At 40.2% G+C, this 25,410-nt stretch overlaps 1 protein-coding gene across 1 annotated transcript in view; it reads left to right on the top strand.

The window, feature by feature from the left end:
- Nucleotides 1-25,410, top strand: part of large1 (LARGE xylosyl- and glucuronyltransferase 1) — a 253,489-nt gene that overhangs the window by 161,381 nt on the left and 66,698 nt on the right. The window contains exons 7-10 of the mRNA XM_028570704.1: nucleotides 77-181; nucleotides 9,206-9,318; nucleotides 23,070-23,195; nucleotides 24,358-24,513. Of these exons, the coding sequence (XP_028426505.1) occupies nucleotides 77-181; nucleotides 9,206-9,318; nucleotides 23,070-23,195; nucleotides 24,358-24,513 (500 nt within the window). The remainder of the gene's footprint in view (nucleotides 1-76; nucleotides 182-9,205; nucleotides 9,319-23,069; nucleotides 23,196-24,357; nucleotides 24,514-25,410) is intronic.

Genomic DNA, 25,410 nt, shown 5'->3' on the forward strand with positions numbered 1-25,410 from the left:
ATGAAAGCTGCAGAGAAAATAAGTAAATGTAGAGAATGTGAAAAAACAGTAACAGTGTTGTGTTTGCTGTGTTCAGGTCAGCAGGTTCTTGGTCTGGTGGAGAACCAGAGTGACTGGTACCTGGGGAACCTGTGGAAGAACCATCGACCCTGGCCGGCTCTGAGCAGAGGCTTCAACACTGGTGAGGTTTGACAGGAGGACGTCATGTTATCATGTTAACATGTGTTCCAGTTGCATATATGCATTCTTATATTAAAGAAAATCAGTATGCATGCTGATTATTGAGATAATATAATAATATTAAAACCTATCCGGATAGCTACAGGCCCTCAGAGTGTGGATGAACCTCTCATCTACAGTTCCATGGAGAGAAATAGAGCAAAACCTCACTGGAAGTCTAAGACGGCAAGACCTTGTCTTTGCAGGGGTGTGTCCAAAAAAGTGTACGCTAACCTATGACCCTATTATCACCAACACATTGATCAACTTTAAACAGTTGGAGGAGCAACTACACTACACCAATAAGTGGCATTTGAATACCCCAATATGGCACACTGCCCATTTAATGTCTGGTAACAAACCCTCTGCTTGTAAACAGTGGAGTGACAGAGGTATTTATACTTTAGACCAGCTATTCAACGAGAAAGGTATGTTGAGTTTTGAAGATCTGAGAGCTAGTTTCGAGGTCCCCAGGACATCCTTCTACTTTTATCTGCGCTTAAGATCAGCCCTAAAATGTTATGGAATACCATGGGAAAATAGTCTTGAGGCGCGCCCAGTCATTAAATTGTTTGTTGATTTTCCTGTGAGAGGATTCGTGTCCAGGATTTATGCTAAACTGATGCAAGTATCCTCAGGAGAACTCCAAATAGTGGGGAAATGGGAGTGAGAACTGAGCCCTGAGGGGAACGCAATTAATTGGGAGACAGTTTGGGACAACATTTTCTACGGTTCCAAGAACCCAAATCACCAGCAGATCCACTTGAACATATGTCATAGGACATATTGGACTCCTCAGAAGAGATATGTCTCTAAAGTCATTCCCACTCCCTATTGCACGTTCTGTCAACCTGAACAAACTGACGTATTTTCTGGACATAGTTACGCTTGAGCTCTTTAAAGCACGGATAAACAAAGCCAAACCATCAACTATCAGCCTATGGAAAACCACAGCAGCACAAATATCAGACCTAATTACCTCAACCCCACAAGAATTAGAGGAGGATGATTAGGCAAGGTGTGATTTCTGTTTATTTGTTTTGTTTTCCTCGGGACCGCAGAAGGTGGGGGGTGGGAGAGGGTTTTTGTTCTTGTTCAATTGGTGTTTATCGGTTCTGTGCACCATCTGCTATTACCTGTCGCATGTTGTGTAATTTGTTTTGTATGTCTGAAGGTGGCAATAAAAATAGTTGATCACAAAACAAAAAACAAAAAAAAACTTTGCATTCTGCTCTGTAGCGGCTAGGGAGGCATTTTACTGTCACTGTAGAGTCTTGCCAATGTCCACTGTGCACGAGCATAGTGTATCTTTATGTGATGGGTCTATTTATGTTGGAGTAGCTCGCAGCTCTAAAGTGTGAAATTTACTTGTGAATGTATACACAAATACTGATAGATAATTGTAATGAATATCTAATGGTGCATTTTTATTTATTGACTTCAACTTTTCTTTGTTTATGTCTCTTTGACGGTGAAGTATTTAAAGCAGGAGAATAAATGCTGCAGGTTTCCTTCTGGTAATATTCACTTTTCAGGAAAATACAGACCAGGCAATACAGCCACAATGTCTGTTACCGATCATGAAGAAGCTGTAACCGTGTTGTCAATATACTTGTAAAATACCAAAAGGATTAGCAAACAACTCAAAAACAACACTGGAAATGTCTGCTGAACAGACTACTGGGAGACATTCTGCTTCTAATTCACTTCCTGTGGACATTGCAACACGTCGCTGACTCATTCAGTGGACAATCGCTGTATTAAATTTGCGAAAATATATAGCTTCCTCCTTATGTTCCAACGGCAGTGGTATTCCAAAATCACCATTTGACAGTGTCAACCTACATATTATATTGTTTACTGCTAGCACAAAATGGTAAAGTACATTATCCTTGCGTACTAAATGCAAAAACAGTATACTATAGCATATTGATGGCGATATCCACCATGAGACAATATCTATTTGTCAAAAGTCAGTGATTTTACTAGCTTGTTTGTACTGTGCTAGTGCTCTCTTTAATATTTCTGGTTGAATCAGGCCATTGTGGGCAATGTTGTAAAATTAAAAATCTAAACAGTCCTGCACACGTATTTCCATTATAGCATGGGAATCATTTCAGATGACTAAAACAAACATACACAGTTTCTCAATTGATTTTCCAGAAAACGTACTATATTACAATTTATATTATCTTGTTATTATATCTTGCTATAAAATGACATATACACTGCTGTTCAAAAGTTTGGAATCACCTGTAATGTTAAAGCTTCCTTCATTCCTTTAATAATACTTGAACTAACTAATTAATTAAAAACTAATTTACGTAACATAGGTTAAAATAGTAAAATTCAGAGACCAAATGCATTACATTTGAAATGGTTTTGGTCCCAAAAAAAGAAGAGTAAAATGTTTCAAACTTCCATGTAGTCGATGTCCCCACAGTGATACATGACGGGAGAATATTGTTGGAACTTGGATGTTGAATTTGTTTTCCAGTCCAGAAAAGCGTCTGTGACCCTCGATCATTATTGAACCGGTGCAATTGTTTTTCTTTAGGCGCCCTGCAGTCTACTTGTTAGATTTAAGAGGTTTAAACTGTGATTTAAACTGAGATTTAAGAGGTTTAAACTGTGATTTAAACTGAGATTTAAAAGGTTCATAGTATGTTCAGCTGATGATTCAATAGTGCTAACCCTAGACTTACCTTCTAGTTCTATTGTGAAGTTTGAAGAAGAGTTTGATTGCTGTCTTTTACTTGTATTTTTTGTGTTCTTTTTTTCCTCTGAGAATTAAATTTCAAAGCCAAACAGTTTCTTTTCTTGCAAGAATGTAGTAAATTTTCAGAGGCATTGATGAATAATACAGGTAACCATGAGGCGTGTTAAAAGTTGTATGGAAAAAACCTCTTCAAAAATCTAATAGTGGAATTGATTGAATTCCATTACACCTTGTTATTTTACCCTGCCTATATATTTTTTCCTCCTTCAAATCCAGCAGGTATTTTCCTTCAGACTTCTAGCTCTCTCTGTTCTATTTGGAGCTGGAGGATAATCGTTCCATATATATATATATATATATATATATATATATATATATATATATATATATATACAGTGGGGGAAATAAGTATTTGACCCCTTGCTGATTTTGCAGGTTTGCCCACTTACAAAGAATGCAAAAATCTACAATTTTAATCAGATGTACATTCTAACAGTGAAAAATTCCAGAAAATCACATCATATGAATTTATTAAAATTGATAACCATCTGATGAGGAAGAAACAAGTATTTGACCCCCTGGACAAACAGCATGTTAATATTTTGTAGAAAAGCCATTATTGGCCAGCACAGATGTCAAACGGTTTTTATAGTTGGTGACAAGGTTTGTGCACGTTTCGGCAGGGATGTTGGCCCACTCCTCCCTGCAGACAGCCTCCAAATCATTCAGGTTCCGAGGTTGTCGCCTGGCAACTCAATTTTAAGCTCCCTCAAAGATTTTCAATCGATTCAGGTCTGGAGACTGGCTAGGCCACTCCAGAACCTTGATGTGCTTCTTCTTCAGCCACTCTTTTGTTGCTTTGGCGGTGTGCTTAGGGTCGTTGTCGTGCTGAAACACCCATCCTCAACCCATCTTCAGCTCTCTCACTGAGGGAAGGAGATGTCGGTCCAGAATTCCACGATACATGGCCCCGTCCATCCTCCCCTCAATACGATGGAGTTGGCCCGTCCCCTTGGCTGAAAAGCACCCCAAAGCATGATGTTGCCACCACCATGCTTGACGGTGGGGATGGTTTCTTTGGGTTGTACTCGGTGTTCTTTGCCCTCCAAACACGACGAGTTGAGTTGAGGCCAAAAAGTTCTATTTTGGTCTCATCTGACCACATCACCTTCTTCCAGGCCTCTTCTGAGTCGTCCAGGTGGTGAATGGCGAACTTCATGCGGGCCTGTACATGTTTCTTCTTGAGCAGGGGGACCTTGCGTGCGCTGCAGGATTTCAATCCATGACGGCGTAGTGTGTTACCAACCGTTTCTTTTGTAACTGTGGTCCCAGCTGCCTTCAGTTGATTCATCAGTTCCCCCTTGTGGTTTTGGGATGATTCCTCACCGTTCGCATGATCAGGGACACCCCACGAGGCAAGATCTTGTGTGGAGGCCCAGACCGAGGGAGGTTGGCGGTGGTGTGGTGCTTCTTCCATTTCCTGATAACTGCACCGACAGTTGATCTTTTCTCTCAAGTTGCTTTCCGATTCTCTTGTAGCCCATCCCAGCCTTGTGCAGATCAACAATCTTGTCCCTGATGTCCGTGGAAAGCTCTTTGGTCTTGCCCATGGTGGTGATGTTGGATGCTGGTTGTTTGGGTGTTGACAGGTGTCTTTTATACAGGTAACGAGGTGAGGCAGGTGTATTTGATGTAGATAATTGGTTCGGATTGGGGCTGTGTCTTAAAGAAAGACTAACTGGCTTGTAGGAGCCAGAATACTTGCTGTTTGTCCAGGGGGTCAAATACTTGTTTTTCCTCATCAGATGGTTATCAATTTTAATAAATTCATATGATGTGATTTTCTGGAATTTTCTTTGGGATTCTGTCTTTCACTGTTAGAATGTACATATGATTAAAATTGTAGATTTTTGCATTCTTTGTAAGTGGGCAAACCTGCAAAATCAGCAAGGGGTCAAATACTTATTTCCCCCACTGTATATATATATATATATATATATAGTACAGGCCAAAAGTTTGGACACACCTTCTCATTCAATGTGTTTCTTTATTTTCATCACTATTTACATCGTAGATTCTCACTGAAGGCATCAAAACTATGAATGAACACATATGGAATTATGTACTTAACAAAAAAGTGTGAAATAACTGAAAACATGTCTTATATTTTGGATTCTTTAAAGTAGCCACCCTTTGCTTTTTTGATAACTCTGCAAACCCTTGGTGTTTGCTCAATGAGCTTCATGAGGTAGTCACCTGAAATGGTTTTCACTTCACAGGTGTGCTTTGTCAGGGTTAATGAGTTGAATTTTTTCCCTTATTAATAAAAAAGCAAAGAGTGGTTACTTTGAGGAATCTAAAATATAAGACATGTTTTCAGTTATTTCACACTTTTTTGTTAAGTACATAATTCCATATGTGTTCATTCATAGTTTTGATGCCTTCAGTGAGAATCTACAATGTAAATAGTCATGAAAATAAAAAGGAAACGCATTTGAATGAGAAGGTGTGTCCAAACATTTTGCCTGTACTGTATATATATATATATATATATATATATATATATATATATATATATATATATCCAAAAACAAACTTGCTGCATCAGCTCTGTGAATTTCTCACCAAACAATTTCAGTGGGAGCAGTGTAAAACTCACCTGAACACATCTGCTTTGTAAAAGTCCAGTGTTCTGCTCCTAAACTTCCTGACTGAACAGCAGATCTCAGAAATAGAAAGGCATGTGTTGCATTTACACAGAACAGCAATTTGACAGAAAGCCTCCAGTTCAGCTGTGACTGGTTGGCCTTGTGGCCATCACCATGGCAACAGAGCACAGTGGGGTGTGAAGGATGGTTTGTTTGTTCTGATTTGCAAAAACATTATGCCCATGTCCATCCCTCGGAAAATTGGCTGCTTGATTTTATTTGTAGCACCCCAGAATATTGCTTTTATTAGCCAGGGAACTGAGAAGTTTTTGTTTTTTCATTTGTTGTGGGAGAAAGTTAGCAGAGAAAAGCAGCATGACTTTCTAAGAATATTTGCGTTTCCAGGAGGATTTTAAAATGTTGTGTGTGTGTGTGTGTGTGTGTGTGTGTGTGTGTGTGTGTGTGTGTGTGTGTGTGTGTGTGTTTTAGATGTCTTTATTTAAAAGGGACAATGCACATTAATCAACATGAGTACAAGGTCCAACATGTAAATGTGCCAGATTTAGCCATACAGACTAATTTTTGTCTGCAGTCCCTAGCAGTTTGATGGCTTAAAAACAATAGATACACTACAACCATACAACAAATACAATATAAATGAGGTGTAAAGGCTAACAGAACCTGGACACACATGTATTGTGCTATTTGGATATGCCTTCAGAAATTTGCCTACGGATAGTTAGTATGTTAATGCATCTTTAACAAGCACTTACCAACACATCAATTCATGATTAACTCATGAGTTAATACTTATTAGTTGACTACATAGCTTGAGCCCATCTAAAGTGAGGACTTGCTAGCTTTACAAAGCATTTATAAATGAGTTGCAAAGGCTAGCAGATAGAAAAGAGACACAAGTAAAAAAAAGTATTTGTAAACCCTTATTACGATGTAGTAAGAACTTACATTTATGAAATAGCTCGTAGTAGTGTTATGTAGTTGATATCAGTGTGAATTTGGACCAGAACCAGAAGAAAACTAGATTGTTAAGAACCAGAGAATTGAACGTCAATAAAGAGACTAGGAAACCAGGATAAAGTTTGAGAAGTGTATTAATATACACAGAAACATGGCATACACGTATACAGATAAAACAAATAATAAAGTGCACACATAAAAGAAACCCTTTTCAGTTCTATGAGCTCAATTTTCCTTTGATGATGAGAGTTCAGAGATGTTCAACGTTGGGGCCCATATGAGTTTGGTTTCTGTTTGTCATACCACCATGAAGAAGGAATCCAGGGCAATCCGTCTACGTTCAGAGTCTCGATCCTGTAGCTCGCCACCCAGCCAACTGAATTGGGAATCTCTAAACCCTGGAAGTCTCTGGGATCTGAAGAGTCAATGTGATCCAATATCCCTCTGTGGACCGGACCTCCCCTGCATAGCATTTCTCAAACCCCCACCAACAACCTGACCTAAGAGATAAGGCCAAATTATTTCTCTCAATTACTATTCAGTAATAAAATCTATTTCTTAGGCTACGATGAACTCTTGTCATCGAAGAACAATTGAGCTCATAGAACTGAAAAGGGTTTCTTTTATGTGCGCGCTTTATTATTTTGGTTGTTATTTTTCATACTTGTGTTTTATCTGTATGCCATGTTTCTGTGTATATTAATACACTTCTCAAACTTTATCCTGGGGCCTCAATTATTCATTCATTTTGTAGACTACGTTTTAGTGAACTATGCCCGTTTTCCAAATGTAACCCAGTTTTTGTTTTCCTGAAACCAACAATCCCATTCTTGCTAAACCGACCCAGAGCCGGTCGCGGTGCCCGGCGAGGGGCTGTCAGCAACGGGGGAGAGGCAGGGGATCCTCCCACACCGTGCAGTGGAGGAAATGTGCTTTTCCTCCGCTGCTCTCCCCTGCCTCTCCCCGTGAAATGCGTTGTTTGTTTGGTGTGTGCGTGCGTGTGTGTGTGTGTGTGTCTATGTGTGTGTGTCTATGTGTCTGTGCGTCTTTATGTGGTCGTGTCTGATTGTAGGTGTCTGTGTGTAGGAATGTTGTCTTTCTGCACCTGCTATTCCCACACAAAGTTACCAAATTGTTACATTTCGTGCACTTTCACCTGTTTTGATTACGTTCTAAGAAATAAGCACCAATAATGATCCAAAATCTTGTTTCAATTTTTAAACTTTTTAAAATTGAATTTTGTTTCTCACAAAAAACAAAAATATGATCAGAAATGTGATCTTACAGGGGTAAATGGCAAATATGAACCATAAATGATGTATGTATCATTGGTAATTGAGCTAAATCTGTTACATTACATTATTAAGTTTGTGTTACAAAAATATGAACACTACACAAGGGTTAAGGCTTCCATACAGGATTTTGTTTCGATGTTCTACCTCTGTTAGGAGCACATCGACTAAATCGTGTTTTTTCCCCATTTTTCTGTTTCGTGATTGGGCTCTTTTCAAGGCTAGAATATTCATTGATTGATTAACATGGACTTTATTAGGACAAATATGGGACGACCTTGGGAGGAGCGTGAGGCTCGTGCAGGACCGCATAAGGTAACACACGTCCGTATTTATAACGAGAAGAGTGCGTACCGGTTCTGACTTTTTTTGCGCACAAAATCTTTCAGAATAGAATCTACGCACAGTTTTATAAATGAGGCCCCTGGTTTCCTAGTCTCTTTATTGACGTTCAATTCTCTGGCTCTTAACAATCTAGTTTTCTTCTGGTTCTGGTCCAAATTCACACTGATCAATTACATAACACTACTACGAGCTATTTCATAAATGTACATTCTTACTACATCGTAATAAGGTTTTACAAGTACTTTTTTTTTATTTGTGTCTCTTTTGTATCTGCTAGCCTTTGCAACTTTGTAAAGCATAGCAAGGCCTCACTTTAGATGGGCTCACGCTATGCTGAAGGCATGTCCAATTCCAAATAGAACAATACGTGTGTGTCCAGGTTCTGTTAGCCTTTCCACCTCATTTATAAATGCTTTGTAAAGCATAGAAAGGGCCCATTTCACACAATATACTTAACTAACCAGCAATAACTCATGAATTAGTCATGGATTACATTATTGGTAAGTATTTGTAACAGATGTATTAACACCCCAGCTATTAGTTTAGGCCTATTTCTAAATCATAACATTTTATTTAAGGCATGAACAAATGTAGGTCTAGATAGTCTGTTAATCATTAACTTCCTAGTTTAACCGACCTCATGCATTCCTGAGTACCTTGTTAATAATGGTAAAATGACTTAATTTACAAATGGTTAATTCATCATTTATGAATTATTAAAAACATCAACTCAAACATTTTACATGGGCTTACTTACTATGGACCAACCATTTACTAACTGTATTTACAAATGCTTTACTGATTAGAATTAATGTAGGAACTATGCTTTACAAATGATAAACAAAGAAATTACTAATAGTTTGTAAATAGTTTATAATGGGAAAATTATTTATGGTTTTCGCAATACTTATTAAATGTCAAACTTCTATTAATAATTTGAATTTACTTTGAAGTTTGTCACTCCTCTAAAAGTCATTGTGTGTGTGTGTGTGCGCACTTTTAAGGGGTGATTTTGCTTCTCCTGGATCGTCTGCGAAAGCTGAGATGGGAGCAGATGTGGAGGCTGACTGCAGAGAGAGAACTAATGAGCATGCTGTCCACCTCCCTAGCAGACCAGGTAACACATACACACATCCTCACACCTCAGACATGCTAATTCAAAATTAACCATTTCTCCATCCAAAATCATCCCTCTATTCTCACATGCTGTGGATTGGTTTAAACTGTGCAGGAGAACCTCCCCCAACCAAGAGCGGGCATACAACAACATACAATACTTTATTACCACCATTTTCTTTGTTGTATTAAAGGGGAATTTCTGGATTTTTCTACCTATACTCTATTTTCTAATGCATTTGTGTCTAAGTAGTCTATATCCACGACGTTCCACTTCCGGGATTACTTCGTTGCCGCCGGGAAATCCGCCGGATCACACTCTTTTCGGCCCAATATCCGTTACCTTCCACTTTCTTTGTGTTACGTACATATTCCACCAAAACAAGTTCCTCCCTGAGGCTATTTTGCAGCGGCACCACAGCTCTGCACCGTCCAAGGCGATTTTGATTAGTTTAAAGATAAATGCCAATAAACCAGAGCATGTTTGTCTCCCATCCCGGAACACTGTGTGGACTAAGCCAGACCCTCCTAAGCAGCGCTGTGGAGGAAGGTCTGGCAAAGACAATCTAGTGTCTAAATGACAAAAATCTTAGACAATGGTCCAGTATTGAGTGAGAACACTGTAACTGGCAGTCGTGCACCGGGCTGCAACTTAACCCTATAGGGCCAATGTGCACCGTAAAAATTCCTTCCTAAAGTGAGTGTCTTACAACATTATGGAGAGATCGATAAGTTGCCATTATCCTGCCATGCTTTTGTGTGTAACTTATTGATGCCAGGTCAACACAGTAACTTTAGCTGCTCTGTCTGCAGCTGTCCACTCTTGGAACAGCATTTTTCCTTAGGTAAATGTTCTTTGGTATATGATTTCTTTAACTCTTTGGCTGGCAGTAGTCATCCCAGTCAAAACGGTCCATGCAGACCCAATGGTCTGCAAGGCACAGTGTATGGACCGGAGTGTGAGGATCCATTTGTAGCTGTAGCACAACTAACCACAACTTCAGCCTGTCTGACTGTCCGTATCCAAATGTAAGGTCTATAAAAGGTGTGCAAAGAGTAGCTCAGCATTTCATTGGCACAATCGGAAAATGCACAATTGAAAATCTTTTAGATAACACAAAGCTACACTTTCTGTCCTCAAATGCAAATGCATGAGAAAATAGGGTCCAGGTTGAAAAAAAAACCCGAAAATCCCCTATTAAAATATTACCTGTGTGCCTCACTAAATAAAGTGGTTATATTCAACCTTTTTTCTCCTAGTAATTATTAAAAATCAGGTCATTAAAAACAATAATGGAGAAGCACGTGACCGGCGGCCGCTATGGTTGAAAGAGACTGAGCTCCTACACTCGCCTCCGTATTTCATTAAATAACCAGGTCTATTACTTTTTCTTCGACGCCAAATCATTTTGTCTGTTGTCACAGTGACTCGGTGAAACGCTTGCAAGCACAAAAGAGCGGGTTTCGTTGTCGCCTAGGCTGTCTGCTCGTTCGGAGAAGTTTGCTAGCATGTCTGTGGCTAATGGAATGGTGGCTAATATGAACACGCTCTCTAATATGGAGGAATTAATTGACCGGGTCATGGAGAAGCAGCTAAGTGTGCTCATATCAGTGATCTACAGCGCAGTAAAGGGAGGGCTGGCCGAAATTAATTTCTCAAAGCAACACATCGGGGGAACCTGAGATGCAAGAAAACATGGTATGTGAGCCGGACCATTCTGACTGCGTCACACTCAAGATCCAGCAGCTGTTGTCCTGTGAGCCGCCTATCACGCAAGCTGTTGACTCTAGAAACTTGTCTTCTGATTCCTTTGTGGCTTTGGGTCTGCCAGACCTCTTCCTGTCAGAGTTTCCCCCAGTTTCTAAGTGCCTTTTGATGGTGAAGAATACTGTACTCACTGACACCTTGACTTTCTTCGCAATTTCTCTGTAGGAAAGACCAACATTCTTAAGTGTTATGATGGTCTGTCTCTCTTCCATTGTTAATTGCCTTTTTCCCACCATTTTTATAGCAACACACTACTTTCTGGAGTATAATACTGTTCAAATAATGGTCACGAGGGTATAGTACCACAGTGTGTTCCAACAATCCTTTTATACAAACGGAGGGGGTTGTAAGTAATCCAGACAAGTTGGAACACCTGTGGGAATTGGTAGCACCAACTTTCAAAGCCTGATCAACCTCCATTGCTGCAGAACAGCTTTACATTGTTAACCCATTTCTTGTTCCCTGAAAAAGGCCTTTTTGTAAAATACTGAAATGTCCATTATTTTTCAGTTTTGGATAACCATACTTTTTTTTTTTTTAACCTCAGGCAGTTCACCACTTACCTTTGTACCATTTTAAGCTATTCATTGGACTTGAACTGCTAAAATTTCAATAAAAAAGAAAAGAAATTGGGGTGTTCTAAAACTTTTGACCAGTAATTTATGTCCTTTCATACTACTCGCTACAGGGATAATTCACACGTAATGTAGGTCAATGGAGGCCGAACAGCGTTGATAAACACGCTAAAAACAGATTATGCGTCTTTATAACACGCTAAAATGGCATAAGAATTGGCGTGTCATACATACACCACTTTATGAGATCAGTCTGAATGGACAAGTGTCTGAAGGTCTGGCCAGAGATGTGGACCAGCTGGCGGACGAGGCTGAGAGCAATGTGGCTGAGGTTAGCACAACAAGCGGATCAGTGTGCAAGTCAGTCTAGTGCTAATGAAATGGGGGAGCTGGAAGACCTGCCTGCCGGTTCCTGATCAGCTAGCAGTGGAGAGAGGGTTGTGAATAAGACGATGATCGGTGTCGGCAGTGCTCCACCTTTAGTAGGGTATGTTTGAAACGCAGCCAACATGCTAACGCACATTTGACTGTATCACCCAGACGTGCCAATCACTGGGGTGAGAAAAAAAAAAACCTGAGCCCAACTCTTTATTCCCGCTGCTATTAAGCAGCCTTTAGCAGCCATAAGCAGAACGGGATGAAAAAATCACTGAAGCAATTGGCATTTACATAATATATGCATATGTAATATATATGGCATAATATATTACATTACATATTGGCTTATCTAGCCAAGGTGGAACCAATTGTTACACCTCCATAATGCACACATTTTATTTTTTTATCCTTTTTTTTTTTTTTTTCGCATATTAGCGTCATGATTTGTGTGCATCTAATGGTAACCACTATTTGGCAAGGCCACTAGCCATCATGGATGCATTGTTGCTAACAGAAGGCGGGTTAACAATGTAAAGCTGTTCTGCAGCAATGGAGGTTGATCAGGCTTTGAAAGTTGGTGCTACCAATTCCCACAGGTGTTCCAACTTGTCTGGATTACTTACAACCCCCTCCGTTTGTATAAAAGGATTGTTGGAACACACTGTGGTACTATACCCTCGTGACCATTATTTGAACAGTATTATACTCCAGAAAGTAGTGTGTTGCTATAAAAATGGTGGGAAAAAGGCAATTAACAATGGAAGAGAGACAGACCATCATAACACTTAAGAATGTTGGTCTTTCCTACAGAGAAATTGCGAAGAAAGTCAAGGTGTCAGTGAGTACAGTATTCTCCACCATCAAAAGGCACTTAGAAACTGGGGGAAACTCTGACAGGAAGAGGTCTGGCAGTCTGAGATAGAGAAAACAGTATGTATTTATTATTATTGTACAAAGATTTTTTTATTTGAATTTAAATAATATAAAAAACCTTTCACTGAAAAGTTATATATGTTTTATTATTAGTAGCCCTTGAATAAAAACAGTGAAGTCTGGCAAACTTGATTTTATAGATTTGACTTGGTGTTGAATTGCATATTAACAATAAAAAAAATCTCACTTTAAACAATTAGAAAAGTAGTTAGAGTGTAAGGTAAAGCCTTTCTACAATATGATTGCTGCAGTAGAAAAGATCAGCAATGGTTAGTCGTGGGATGGTACTGAAATATTGTTTTGTTCATCAGGAAAAGAGAACACTCACTACACTCCCTTTACTTTGCTGTTTGCATCTTGTTGTACATTAAAAACTAATGTGGTGGACTCAGTTTCGGACCCGGTGTACATTTGGCAAGCCACTAAAGGATTTATTAGCGATTTCACATCTTCCTTTGCGGTCAATTTGAAGAAAAAGAGAGAGGCAAGGATTGCGGAGTTGGAAGAATGTTGTAAATCGTTAGAACAGTCTCTAAAGACGTGTTTTTCTAAATCTACATACTCTTTTAGTATTTACTTATTTATTCGCTTTTCACAAATCGAGCAGAGCTAAATGATTTGTTAAGGAGAGCTGAATACATAATGCACAGAGTGAGGCAAAATTACTATTTTAATGGTTGCAAACCAAGCAAATTGCTTGCTCTGAAATTAAAACAATGCGAATCCAGAGCTGCTATCGACAGCATCCGCACAGTCAGAGGTATCTCAACGAATCCTAAAGATATCACAGCCACTTTCCAATCCTTTTATTTAAAGTTGTATGAATCCTCCTGCAATCCAGATCTGACACAGTGCCAAAAGTTCCTGAAAGAGCTAAACCTGCCTTCTTGACCCAGAGGAGGCAGAGGAGGCAATATGTAATGTCCAGATTAAATCCAATAACAACTGTTGGGACCATCAATGGTGTTAAACCTGATTTTAACCAAAAGGCTTCAGATTAAACAGACCTCTAAGACACACATGTGGCACATGTGGACACCGACAAAGAGATCTTGGCCTAAGTGGAAAACCACAGTCCTTGTCACCAAACTACCAGGAGAAAAAGAGTGTAAAATGGCTTCAGGGAGGTTCCTGCAGATAAGGTTCGACACCTTCAGCTTCACTTTGATTCTCCCATTTGTTCAGAGGTACCATAAACACAGCATGGGGCCTTAAACTATAAAACCCACTGACACACAGAAACAAATGTCGCGCGCGCAAGTGCTTGCGCAAGTGCTTGTGCTAAAACTTCCATTTTCTGGAGAAAGTGGATTTAATTTCGGTGTCCAAAGAGCATCGTGGATGCTATGAAAAACGCACCAGTGTTTTCCATATCTGCAGGAGAAGGACAAACAACATTTTTCTTCTCAAAGTCGACATAGCTCCCCTCCTTCTGCCCTTTTTGGAGGGAAAGTTTCTCTGTGGCCGCTGAAGAGCGACATGGACCGGTTCTGTTCTTTCGTGGAAACCTACGGACTGATGGACTACATACAGTAATGCTTAGTGTTCTGGGCAGAAATAGAACATAGTATGATTATTAATGTGTAAAGGCTAATGTTGCCATTGTTACCATTAATGTGATCGATTGATAAGCGCTACTGGTGTGCGTGTGATTTATTAATCTATGATTGTGACCACTGAGTCAAATCTGTTTCTGTGAATGTACTCTGATGGTGCATTGTTGATATGTTGTGTTGAATATGTGGCTTGTTCAGGCTGTAAATGCTACTTTTTGCTTCCTCCACTGCTAAGGAGTTTTAGTTACTGTTCTGCGAGATAATAATCTCCGTTGGTCCGTCTGTTCACAGGCACGAGGCGACGAGAACGCCACCCTGCAGTCTGTGTAGACCGGCGGAGCTCTGTTATCTCTGCGGAGAATAAGCTGTTAGCACACCAGAGTGGTTATGATGAACGTCCCCTCAATCAGTAGGGCTGGGTATCGTTCTTTCGGTGCCAATTTCGTACCTCAGTTTCGATGCCAGTTCCTAACGGTACTTTTTTCGATACCATATGTTTTAAAATCCATTTCAACATCAACAAAAATACATTAAACACAAAGCTTTTATGTTGCACCTTAATTGTGAATTAAAAAATTCTGGTAAAACTGCTCACTCAGAGTAACATTAATAAAATTGCCTTGCCTTGCTAGCTCAGCCTGTCAGTCAGTCATCAGGGCAGAGAAACCACCATTGTGGCTGCTTGTCTAGTAAGAGGAAGTGTAACGTCACCAGCACTGCAACCACTTTCGGCTCGCCATTAATATCATATCGCAGCAAACGCTGTCTGCGTGAAGTTGTAAAAAACTGTAACTACACTTGAAACCAACCTTGACTCTCTGTGACTTCAACAAAACTGCGGACAGTTTACTCCGTCCGCACCTCTCTGTGTGTGTGTGTGTGTGTGTGTGTGTGTGTGTGTCGGTCGGAGCTCCGCTCTGTGTCAATATGCAGAGACGACAGATAAGCTTGCGCTTACGCGCTCAGACGCTTTTGGAACCGAAATTTGGCACGGAAAGATAAATAATTTTTCTCTGTGCCATTAAAGTATTGGCATTTAATACCCAGCCCTATCAGTCAGACGAAATTCTCAGAGTCTGCCCTAATTTCACGTTAGTCCAGCTTGCTCTAGCCACACAGCGCTGCACCCAGCACCACTACCGCCCTCTTGAGGCTAAATAGTTGTGTGCAGCTCACAGGAGTAGCCATTTTTGTAGTCTTTGGGCTAGCCTACATTTCGACACCCCCTCTTCCTCGCACTCTCTCACACACACTCACACAGACTATATATATTATAGACTACTATATTTTAAATAGCGATTGCCTGTGATTGTTTTGTGTACTGTGTGGTAAAAATTGCTGGTTGAAACAGGTAGTGCTCGAATTCCTTCCTTTTGTTCCTTTAAAGAATACCAGATAGATAACCAAGTTAAGATCTATATTTTAACCTCACAGGGATCACTGTGCCATGGACGGCACACTTCCGCTCAAAATAGATGCAGCATAAACTTCATTATAACTTTGAAGCATTAAATCTTCAAAATATACGGCCATGCAACACATCGGTTGAAAGCTTAAGCTGCTTTCCGACCGGAGGGATTTTTGCAGTTCCTAGAACATAAAATTCCTAAAACTCTTTTTTTCTCCTGTTCCGACTGGACCAATTTGGGGATTTTTAAGTTCCTCTGGCTGCAGTTCCTGTAACTCTTTCAGCTCCTACTTCAGAGCAGGGTCTTTTCGCTGTTCCCTTTTAAGCATAGGGACTTAAGTCAACAAGTGTCGGGTTTCCGGTACAGACAGACCAACAGCGGGACAATTTTAACAATTTTTGCCATCTTATTCATCACGAAATTCACTTCTGACAACATTTTAAGCGGGAAATGAACTGTTTAGATTTCGAATATAGGCATTATTGCGCAAATTGATGCCGAATTGACAATTTGCTTCAAAGTTTTCGGAGTTGAGAAGCGCCACGAAGTGAGGCGACAGCCAGCAGACGCCTACCGGGGCCGCTAGCTCGTCGCTCGGACAGTCATGCTCAGAGACCCCGCTATAAGCTGGAGGTCTCTCAGACCACTCTCGTAAATAAGATGCTTTTATTTTGCTGTCCACAGCGCAGCAGGCAGAGGCGGGGGAGAGAGAGATACCCGTTTCTCTTCGGGAGACTTGTTTAAATTATGACAAATACGCTATATATATTAGATTTAGTTCATACTTTTTTTGGTGTATTTGTTTTCTGATTTTAACGCTATAAAGACCGTTGCCGTGCTTTCATCACTCCCTTACTCCTCCTGCCAGTCCCTAAGGCCACTTGGCCAGTGTGAATGCAAATGGCAAAAACTGTTTTGGGGGAGAGTAGTTAGTAGATCTGCTTAGAAGTGGACTTTTCCTATAACTCCGTTCCTGTAACTACTTGGTCGGAAAGCGGCTTTAGACTCTCAGGATTCCATTAAGCCCACACACAAAGCATAACATAATTTATAGCAGTTAGAAAACGGTAATCTAGTTGAGATAACACTGAAAAGGACAGCGCCGATTCAAGTGTGCTTACATACCTGCACATTCTTCCCTTTATCCACTTTGGTGAAATTGTCAAAACATTTTTTTTACAGAAATCCCCAAGAGTCCAAGCCAGTTTATCCAAAACTAGCTGTTCGTCTCACAATCTAACCCTAACCCTAATCCAAAAACCACATTGACCAATTTTAAAACAGGTCGAAGAGCAACTACTCTACACCAATAAGTGGCATTTGAACATCCCAATTTGGCACAACATACACTTAATGTCTGGTAACAAACATTTTGTTGATAACCAGTGGAGTGACATAGGTATTTATACTCTAGACCAGCTATTCAATGATAATGATAAATGATGATAAATGGCTTGTTGATTCTCCGGTGAGAGGATTAGTGTCCAGGATTTATGCTAAACTGATGCAAATATCTGTAGGAGAACTCCCAATAGTGAAGAAATGGGAGCGAGAGCTGAACCCGGAGGGGAACATAATTCATTGGGAGACAGTTTGGGACAACATTTCCCACTGTTCCAAGAACCCAAATCAGCAGATCCACTTCACGATATGCCACAGGACATATTGGACTCCTCAGAAGAGATACGTCTCTAAAGCCATTCCTACTCCCTATGTATATGGCACGTTCTGCCAACCTGAACAAACTGGAACTTTCTTGCACATGGTCTGGGAGCGTGAACAGGTGCATGACTTTTGGAATAAAACAACATAAATAATATCTGATGTGATAGGATGTTAAATTCCTACTGACCCGATTGTTTTGTTACTTAATGATGACTGTAAATTACACCTACTTGGGAGACAGAAGAAAATGTTGCTAGCTGGATCAACCGTGACCAAGAAAATTATAACTCAGCACTGGCTCCCCCTCCCACTCGCTTTGTATAAAACAGTGGTTGGCGTATTTTCTGTTCCAAGTCATCGACTATAGACCTATGGAAAAATGCAGCAGCACAAATATCAGTCATAATGACCTCAGCAGCACAAGAATTAGAGGAAAGCGACTAGGCAAGGTGTGATTCCTGATTCCTGTTTTTTGTTTTTTTATTTCCTCGAGACCGCAGAGATTGGGGGGTGGGAGAGGGTTGTTGTTCTTGTTCAATTGTGTTTATCTGTTCTGTATGTTCAAAAATATAAAAATAATAAAAAACTAGAACTGCAAGCAGTTATGAACGGGGCCCAAGCCTCCGACGCCGCCCGTCTCCATAGCTGCCAGCCTCCGACGCCGCCAGCCTCCATCGCCGCCAGCCTCCGATGCCCGTCGTCCGCGATGCCCCCGGAGCCGCGCCAGTCGCACCCGAAGAAGCGCGGCTGCGCCCGATCTGCGGGGACTCGAAGCATTGAGTAGGGGGGGCACACGTCGGTGAATATCGAGAGGTTTGATGCGCGAGGTCTGCGGTACTCTGCTTTTGAAAATGTAGTGGTTAACAGTTTGTCTCCATGCATGCACAGACTGCTTTTAACAATTCTCTACTATAAACAAACTTCTTAACCCCCCTGACCACAGGGGACAGCAGAGAGAAATGAGAGAGTGACTGAGAGGGTGGTGGTCCAAAAGTTATGGACCAAATTCGCCAAATTTGGTACAGCGCCTCGGAACGCCATGCCGAGCGAGCGCCACAAATTTTGTGTTGATTGCTTTTACTGTGGCAGAGATATCGCAATTGCAAATTTCCCATTTAAATGCATTGAGTCAGTGGGCGAAACAAATAAACGTTGCTTATAGCGCCCCCTAAAGGCCGATCTTCGCCAAATTTGGTAGAACGCCTCGGGACGCCATGCCGAGCGAGCACCACAAATTTTGTGTTGATTGCTTTTACTGCGGCAGAGATATTGCAATTGCAAATTTCCCATTTAAATGCATTGAGTAAGTGGGCGAAACAAATAAACGTTGCTTATAGCGCCCCCTAAAGGCCGATCTTCGCCAAATTTGGTACAGCGCCTCAGAAAGCCATCCCGAAAGAGCACCACAAATTTTGTGTTGATTGCTTTTACTGTGGCAGAGATATTGCAATAGCAAATTTCCCTTTGAAATGTACTAAGAAAATTGGCGGGAAAACAAATAAACGTTGCTTATAGCGCCCCCTAAAGGCCGATCTTCTCCAAATTTGGTACACAGCATCGTAGTGGAATGTTGAACAAGGATCTCAAGTCATTTGGTGATAACTTTAAATTTAACCGAGATATGATATGATACGTGTGTGGTAGCTAGCTAGGACAATTTGTTTGGTTGTCAAATTGGCATACTTCAACGTAGCAAAACGATTTCCATAAATTTTTGTCAGGTCCATCTGGAGATGCTAACTACCAGGTTTCGTGCAGATCGGTCGAACGGCCTAGGACGAGTTCGCGAAAGTTGGTTTTGCACGTTGCGCGATACTGCGAAAAAACTTTTGCGCGGAAATGGGCGGGGCCTATATCAGGCAATTCAGCTTTATTCAAGGAATACGTGGATGTAAGAATTTCTAATGTGTGATGTGTATTGTGGGAGTTAATGACAAAAAACCATTATAGCGCCACCTAGTGGTCCACATGTGTAATTTTTGGTAGGTGTGATCCATGGCCCATTGTCCATCTACCCTGTACATTTAAAGTTGTTCACATTAGCGTAAGTGGTGAATCTAGAGTTGGGTCACATTGGGTCCCATAGGCCACGCCCACTTTGACCCCTCGGTACTCCATTCTAGGGATGGCCTCAGGATTGGCCCCAGATGGTACGCATCAAATTTCGTATAAATCGGATGAGCCGTTCATGAGATATAAACTTTTTGTAGTTGTAGCGCCCCCTAGTGACCAATTTTCGTAAAACGCATGTGGTACCTCTAGAGGGGCATGATAAAAAACACTCTAAAGTTTGGGGTTGATAGCAGTTACTTTGGCTGAGATATGGTAAAGTTGGTGTTTTCATAGTTAGCTACGCAAATTTGTTTGTGCGTTATATGCGCAATTTTTATCGTATAAAATTTCTTTCCATAACTTTTAGTCAGGCCAGTCTGGAGATGTCACGGTCCAAGTTTCGTGCAGATTGGTCGCTCGGTGTAGGAGTAGTTCAAAAAAGTAGGTTTTTGATAAATTGCGATTTTTAAGGCATAAAAGTATAGGCGGAAATGGGCGTGGCCTATATCACGTGATTCAGTTGGATCCAGGGAACGCGTAGATGTATTGTTTTTGAATGTCGGGTGTACGGTGTGGAAGTTATAGGGTCCTTGCGGGGTTTGGGACCAGTCCTGAAAATGGCAACTCCCCACTATGTACGGTTTAGGCTGCAGTCAGAGTTTTAGGCGGAGAAGAATAATAAGTAAGAAGAAGAAAAATCCTTAGAAAAACAATAGGGTTCCACAGCCCTGCTGTGCGAACGGCGTAGCTATTGCTACACGCCGTTTCTTCCAGACTCGGGCTTCGGGCTTGGACCCCTAATTAACTTAAAAAACAAAAACTGTCAATAATTATCGATATTGACTGAAGTTAAACATTTTATCGTAATACATTTTTCAGCTATATCACCCAGCCCTACTGTTTCCTTCAATAACACTGAACCTAAATAGTGATTTACAGCATCATCCAATATGGAGGTAAATCCCAAGATACTGGGCTGTGTGCTGTAGGAGGAGGCACATGACTAAGCAGCCACAATGAGCACTTTTCCTGGTTCAGGCCAAAAGGCATAAGAAATAATGTACTTGAACATAATACAGTTGAACTGAGAGTCTGCTGCTGGTGGATGTGTTTGGGTTGTGATACTGTTATGTTCTGTCAAAGTTGTAGAAAGGTTTGGTTAGACTTTTTTCATCCAATTGAATTACACTTAAACATAGTAACATAGTAAACATAGTAAGGGCAGACACTGAGACCTTGGTGAAGGGTCTCTTCATTATCTCAGAGCTATTCGGAGCTCTTCTAGATGAGAGGTGCATTTATGAGTTTTTAATTAAACCTTCATTAAGTAAAATCCCGCAAGGTATGCAGTATGGAAAATGAACAGGGCTTTGGAAATCATTTGAGCATTTCATCTGCCTTCTTTTGTATGAGCTCCAACAATGGGCTGTCAGCCTTCTTTATCACAGCATTCATTATGTGGCTGTGGAGTTTTATGTGTACCATTAGGAAGCTGGAATCTGTCACTGAGACTCTTGTCTTGTGAACCTGCAAAGATCCCAAAGTCAAAAAAGTCCCACAGATGTAACCAAAGTACATTTCCTCAAAGCAATTTGAAGTATACTGTCTTTGCGAGTATGATTATACATTAGGAATTAAAGCCTGAACATCTGGAGACGTACAAAACATTAACAAGACAGTAGAGTCAGGCTTCTATGAAGACGATGGCTCTGATTGTTTCAGTCCAAACCAACAATGAGACAATTCACCCTTTCAGGATCAAGGCCATGCACAACTCAAGGGGTATATTTAATCGTTGCTTTGGAAATGGTTCTAGTCTGCCATCATTAAGTCTGTTCCAATGGGTTTATTCATGCTCTGAGGAGTGAGTAGGGATCTCTGAGGAGACATCAGATTAACCTTTCAACAACTTTCTTCATTCATTAGAAAGATCTTTCTCTTCATGATCTGTTATTTGCCTTTTAATCTGTATCATGAATAATGTAACTAGTCAAAAAAGACGAGTCTGTTCTTTTAGCATAAATACTTTTGGTAACACTTTATTGAAGAGGTGTGCATAAGATTGACATGACACTGTCATAACCATGACACAACACTTGTCATGAACATAAGGGAGTCTTTATAAATGTTTATTAAGGTTTTCATTAAAGGAACATGCCGACTTATTGGGAATTTAGCTTATTCACCGTAACCCCCAGAGTTAGACAAGTCGATACATACCCTTCTCATCTCTGTGCGCTGTGTCATGACAATGACATTAACAATGACTACAATCTCTGTGCTATGACAACTTGACATTAAGTGTGTCATTGTTACAACTCATCATAATATCATGTCATAAATATGTTATAGCAGGCTAATTATCAAACTTAAAGAAACTATTTCACTTTATGTGTTAACATTACATTAAACTGTCATTAAGTGGTTGGTTTTGACATTGGCTGTAATCAGGACATGGAGAGAGATGTGTTTCAATAGTACGTGTGTGAACAGATTGACAATCTGTAAATATAAACCACATACCACAAATACAAAAAACGATTTGTAAACTCACAAAATATATAAAGCAGATCTGCAAATACACAAGTTCCAATAAATAAAAAACACTTGTGAACATCTTCCTAATGTTTACAACTTCGAACAGGCATTAGTGAATCCAGTTTTTATCTGTGAATCAAAAAAAGGCATTTGTGGATCTCCATTCCACGTGTGTGTGCATCTGCATTTTACACAGAATTTTGAGGCAACCTTTTCGCCATCTGAACAAAAATCCACTTGTATCACTCTGCCATTTAAAAAAAATTAAGTAATATTTGGAGAGTGTGTTTATGGGTAAACATACTCCAAACCATCAAGCAAGGTAAAGATGCCAGTGAGGGAAACGTGGATGCAATTTAGGTAATAGGTGTACCCAAAATCGCCACTGTCTCCCAAGTGTTTTCGCATCAGTGGCTGATTACGAGTCAGACCTATGTGTCTCGTCGCTTCCGACCCTCCAGTCTCCCTCTATACATACCATCATCTACAAGGCTAAAAGACTTATGTATTATGCATTACTATCCTCTGCTGTCTGCAAAAATGTTTCACCCTGTGCTTGTGGCATTCATGTGCTGTCATAATTTGCTAAATTAAAAAATAGTACAATACTATACTGTATTAAAATAATCATTTAAAAAATATAATAAAGCATGAATCAAAAACATGTTAGACATACTGTTTGATATTTGAGAAATTGGTCTTTAGTTTAGGTCTGTTTTGTGTGGTCATTTAATGAAGAGATTAAAGTGTGAGGTGCAGGGTTGTTGATGATGAAACATAAGGCAAAGCATAAGGCTCAGTTGTGTGTGTGTGTGTGTGTGTGTGTGTGTGTGTGTGTGTGTGTGTGTGTGTGTCTCTCTCTCTCTCTCTCTCTGCAGGACATCTTCAATGCTGTGATCAAACAGAACCCTTTCCTGGTTCACCAGCTGCCCTGCTTCTGGAACGTCCAGCTGTCCGACCACACCCGCTCTGAGAAATGCTACAAAGACGTGTCAGACCTCAAGGTGAAACCCTGCTGTTCCCAATATGCTTACACTCAGTCACCTTTTAGACATAAAAGACCTGACCTACATTAGTCAAAAGTCTCAAGCCAACCACACACTCAAAGAGACACACATTTTGTTCTTCTTTAGGGCTCAATAATAAGGATTGCCCGATTGCCTGGGGCAAGCAAAATGCCACATCGGGCTATTAAACCTAGCAACTCACTTTCCTGATCAGGCAAGTGGTGAATAAGATTAAACACATTGGATGAAAATAAATTGGCGGAGCAACTTTTCGGTTAAAATGCTGTGGAAACTGCTATACATTAGCATTACAGTGCAAGCAATTTAGGTACCGTGAGTTATGTAAACAAACAACAAATGGTAAATGTACCAACAGAACTTTATGGTACATTCAAGTGCACCTGGTAAATTAATGGTGCATTCACGTGCACTCGTAATCTCTCTTGTTGTAAAGTATCCTTCTGCCATCTATATGTGAATTTTTCTGTACCAGCATTGTGTCCCTAGGACTTTTTTCCTTTTAACCATGGTATCGAAAGAGGTAGCCAATCAAGTATGTTTTTTGTTTTTTTTGTTATTTTATAGTAGTATCAACGTTTAAAAAAACTGGGTTGGAAAAGCCATGAGTACACACACACACACACACAGTATCAATGTACCTATGTAGTAATATATTGTTTGTAAATGAACATTTTTCTGTTTTCTTTCATTTTACTGTGCTCCTTAATTTTTTTTGTGAGCTCATTTACTGGAATAAAGATTTTTAGTTTTTGTTGTTATTATATTAGCAAGAAAATTCACCTATGGTAGCAGGGATTAGGCTCCCGGCAGCCATCTGTACACATTAAGTTTGGCCTTATATATATATATAAATACAAATACAAGATACAGCACTAGATTACTGATATCAGTTTTTAGTTAAAAGTGTCATTAAACTTGAATCCTTAACTTCTCACTGCAAGTGGGGTGGTAGAGACCTTGGGAAAAGACTCTGGGCTAGAATGACAGTGGCTTAAATCCCAGAATCGGTTTTATGCTTTGGTGGAATGCAACTGGTTTACTGGTCCATGCATTGCAATAAAATGATCTGAGTATGACAATAACAACAGTACCCTGACAACTTCTTCACTGCTCTCCTTTCTGTGGTTCTTCTGCCTAGGTAATCCACTGGAATTCTCCCAAGAAGCTGCGAGTAAAGAACAAGCATGTGGAGTTTTTTCGGAATCTCTATCTTACCTTTCTGGAGTACGATGGCAACCTGCTGCGACGAGAGCTGTTTGGATGTCCCAGCGAGGCTGACCACAACAGTGAGAACGTAGGTGGAACTGCTTTTGTATTTCAGGTTGTGGTGTGGTCTTCTTGAGGGCTGACTAGGCAACATCCCCCAGGTTCTGCATAGGCATAAAATAATACCCAGAAATCTCATGATCTGCATATTTCAAAACATTCTGGTGCCATTGGGGCTGAAGAACTGGATCCAAAAATCCCCACTTATAGATGGTGAAGTTGCAAATATCTGAAAAATTTAGACCTAGGGATTCCAAATTGTTGTACCTCATCCTCAAAGGATTTCAATATGCCACCGAGATACAGATCCCCCAGTGTGACAATTCCCTATTCCAACCAATCCCTCCAAAAAAGGGGTCTACCAATATATAACTTTTGATTTCGCCAAATACTTTTAGATATGTGTTTGATGTATGTTTAGATATGGATCCAGTTCAAACAGCCGGGCCACTTTGGTACAAACAACATTAAAGTTTTATTTAGATTATCGGATGTGTTTTTGCCAAACCATACAATTTGACAGACAGGCTTTGTAATGGCGATAATGGGGCATGAACAGATTGCGCAATACAATACCAGGGTGGTGCTCTCTCAGGAGGAAGTGACCAATTGGCCAGATACCTTAAGTTAAAAGCATAATACAACATCTATAGTAGACCCAAACCCTGCTCCATCAATCAGTTTTAGTAATTTATTAAAATGTAGCTGGGATTTTTTGTCATTCCATATAAGTATCTTAGTTATGCTGTCAAACCATTTAAGATATGACTGGGGAACATTCAGAGGAAGAGATTATATAAGGTAATTCAGCTTGGGAACACAAACCATTTTAATAACATTGACCTTCCCTGCTATTGAGAGATTAAGAGTTGCCCATCTATTAACATCACAAGAGATTTTATTTAAAGTGACGATATGTAACTTT

The sequence above is a fragment of the Perca flavescens genome, chromosome 23 (genome assembly GCF_004354835.1).
Source record: "Perca flavescens isolate YP-PL-M2 chromosome 23, PFLA_1.0, whole genome shotgun sequence".
NCBI lineage: Eukaryota > Metazoa > Chordata > Actinopteri > Perciformes > Percidae > Perca > Perca flavescens.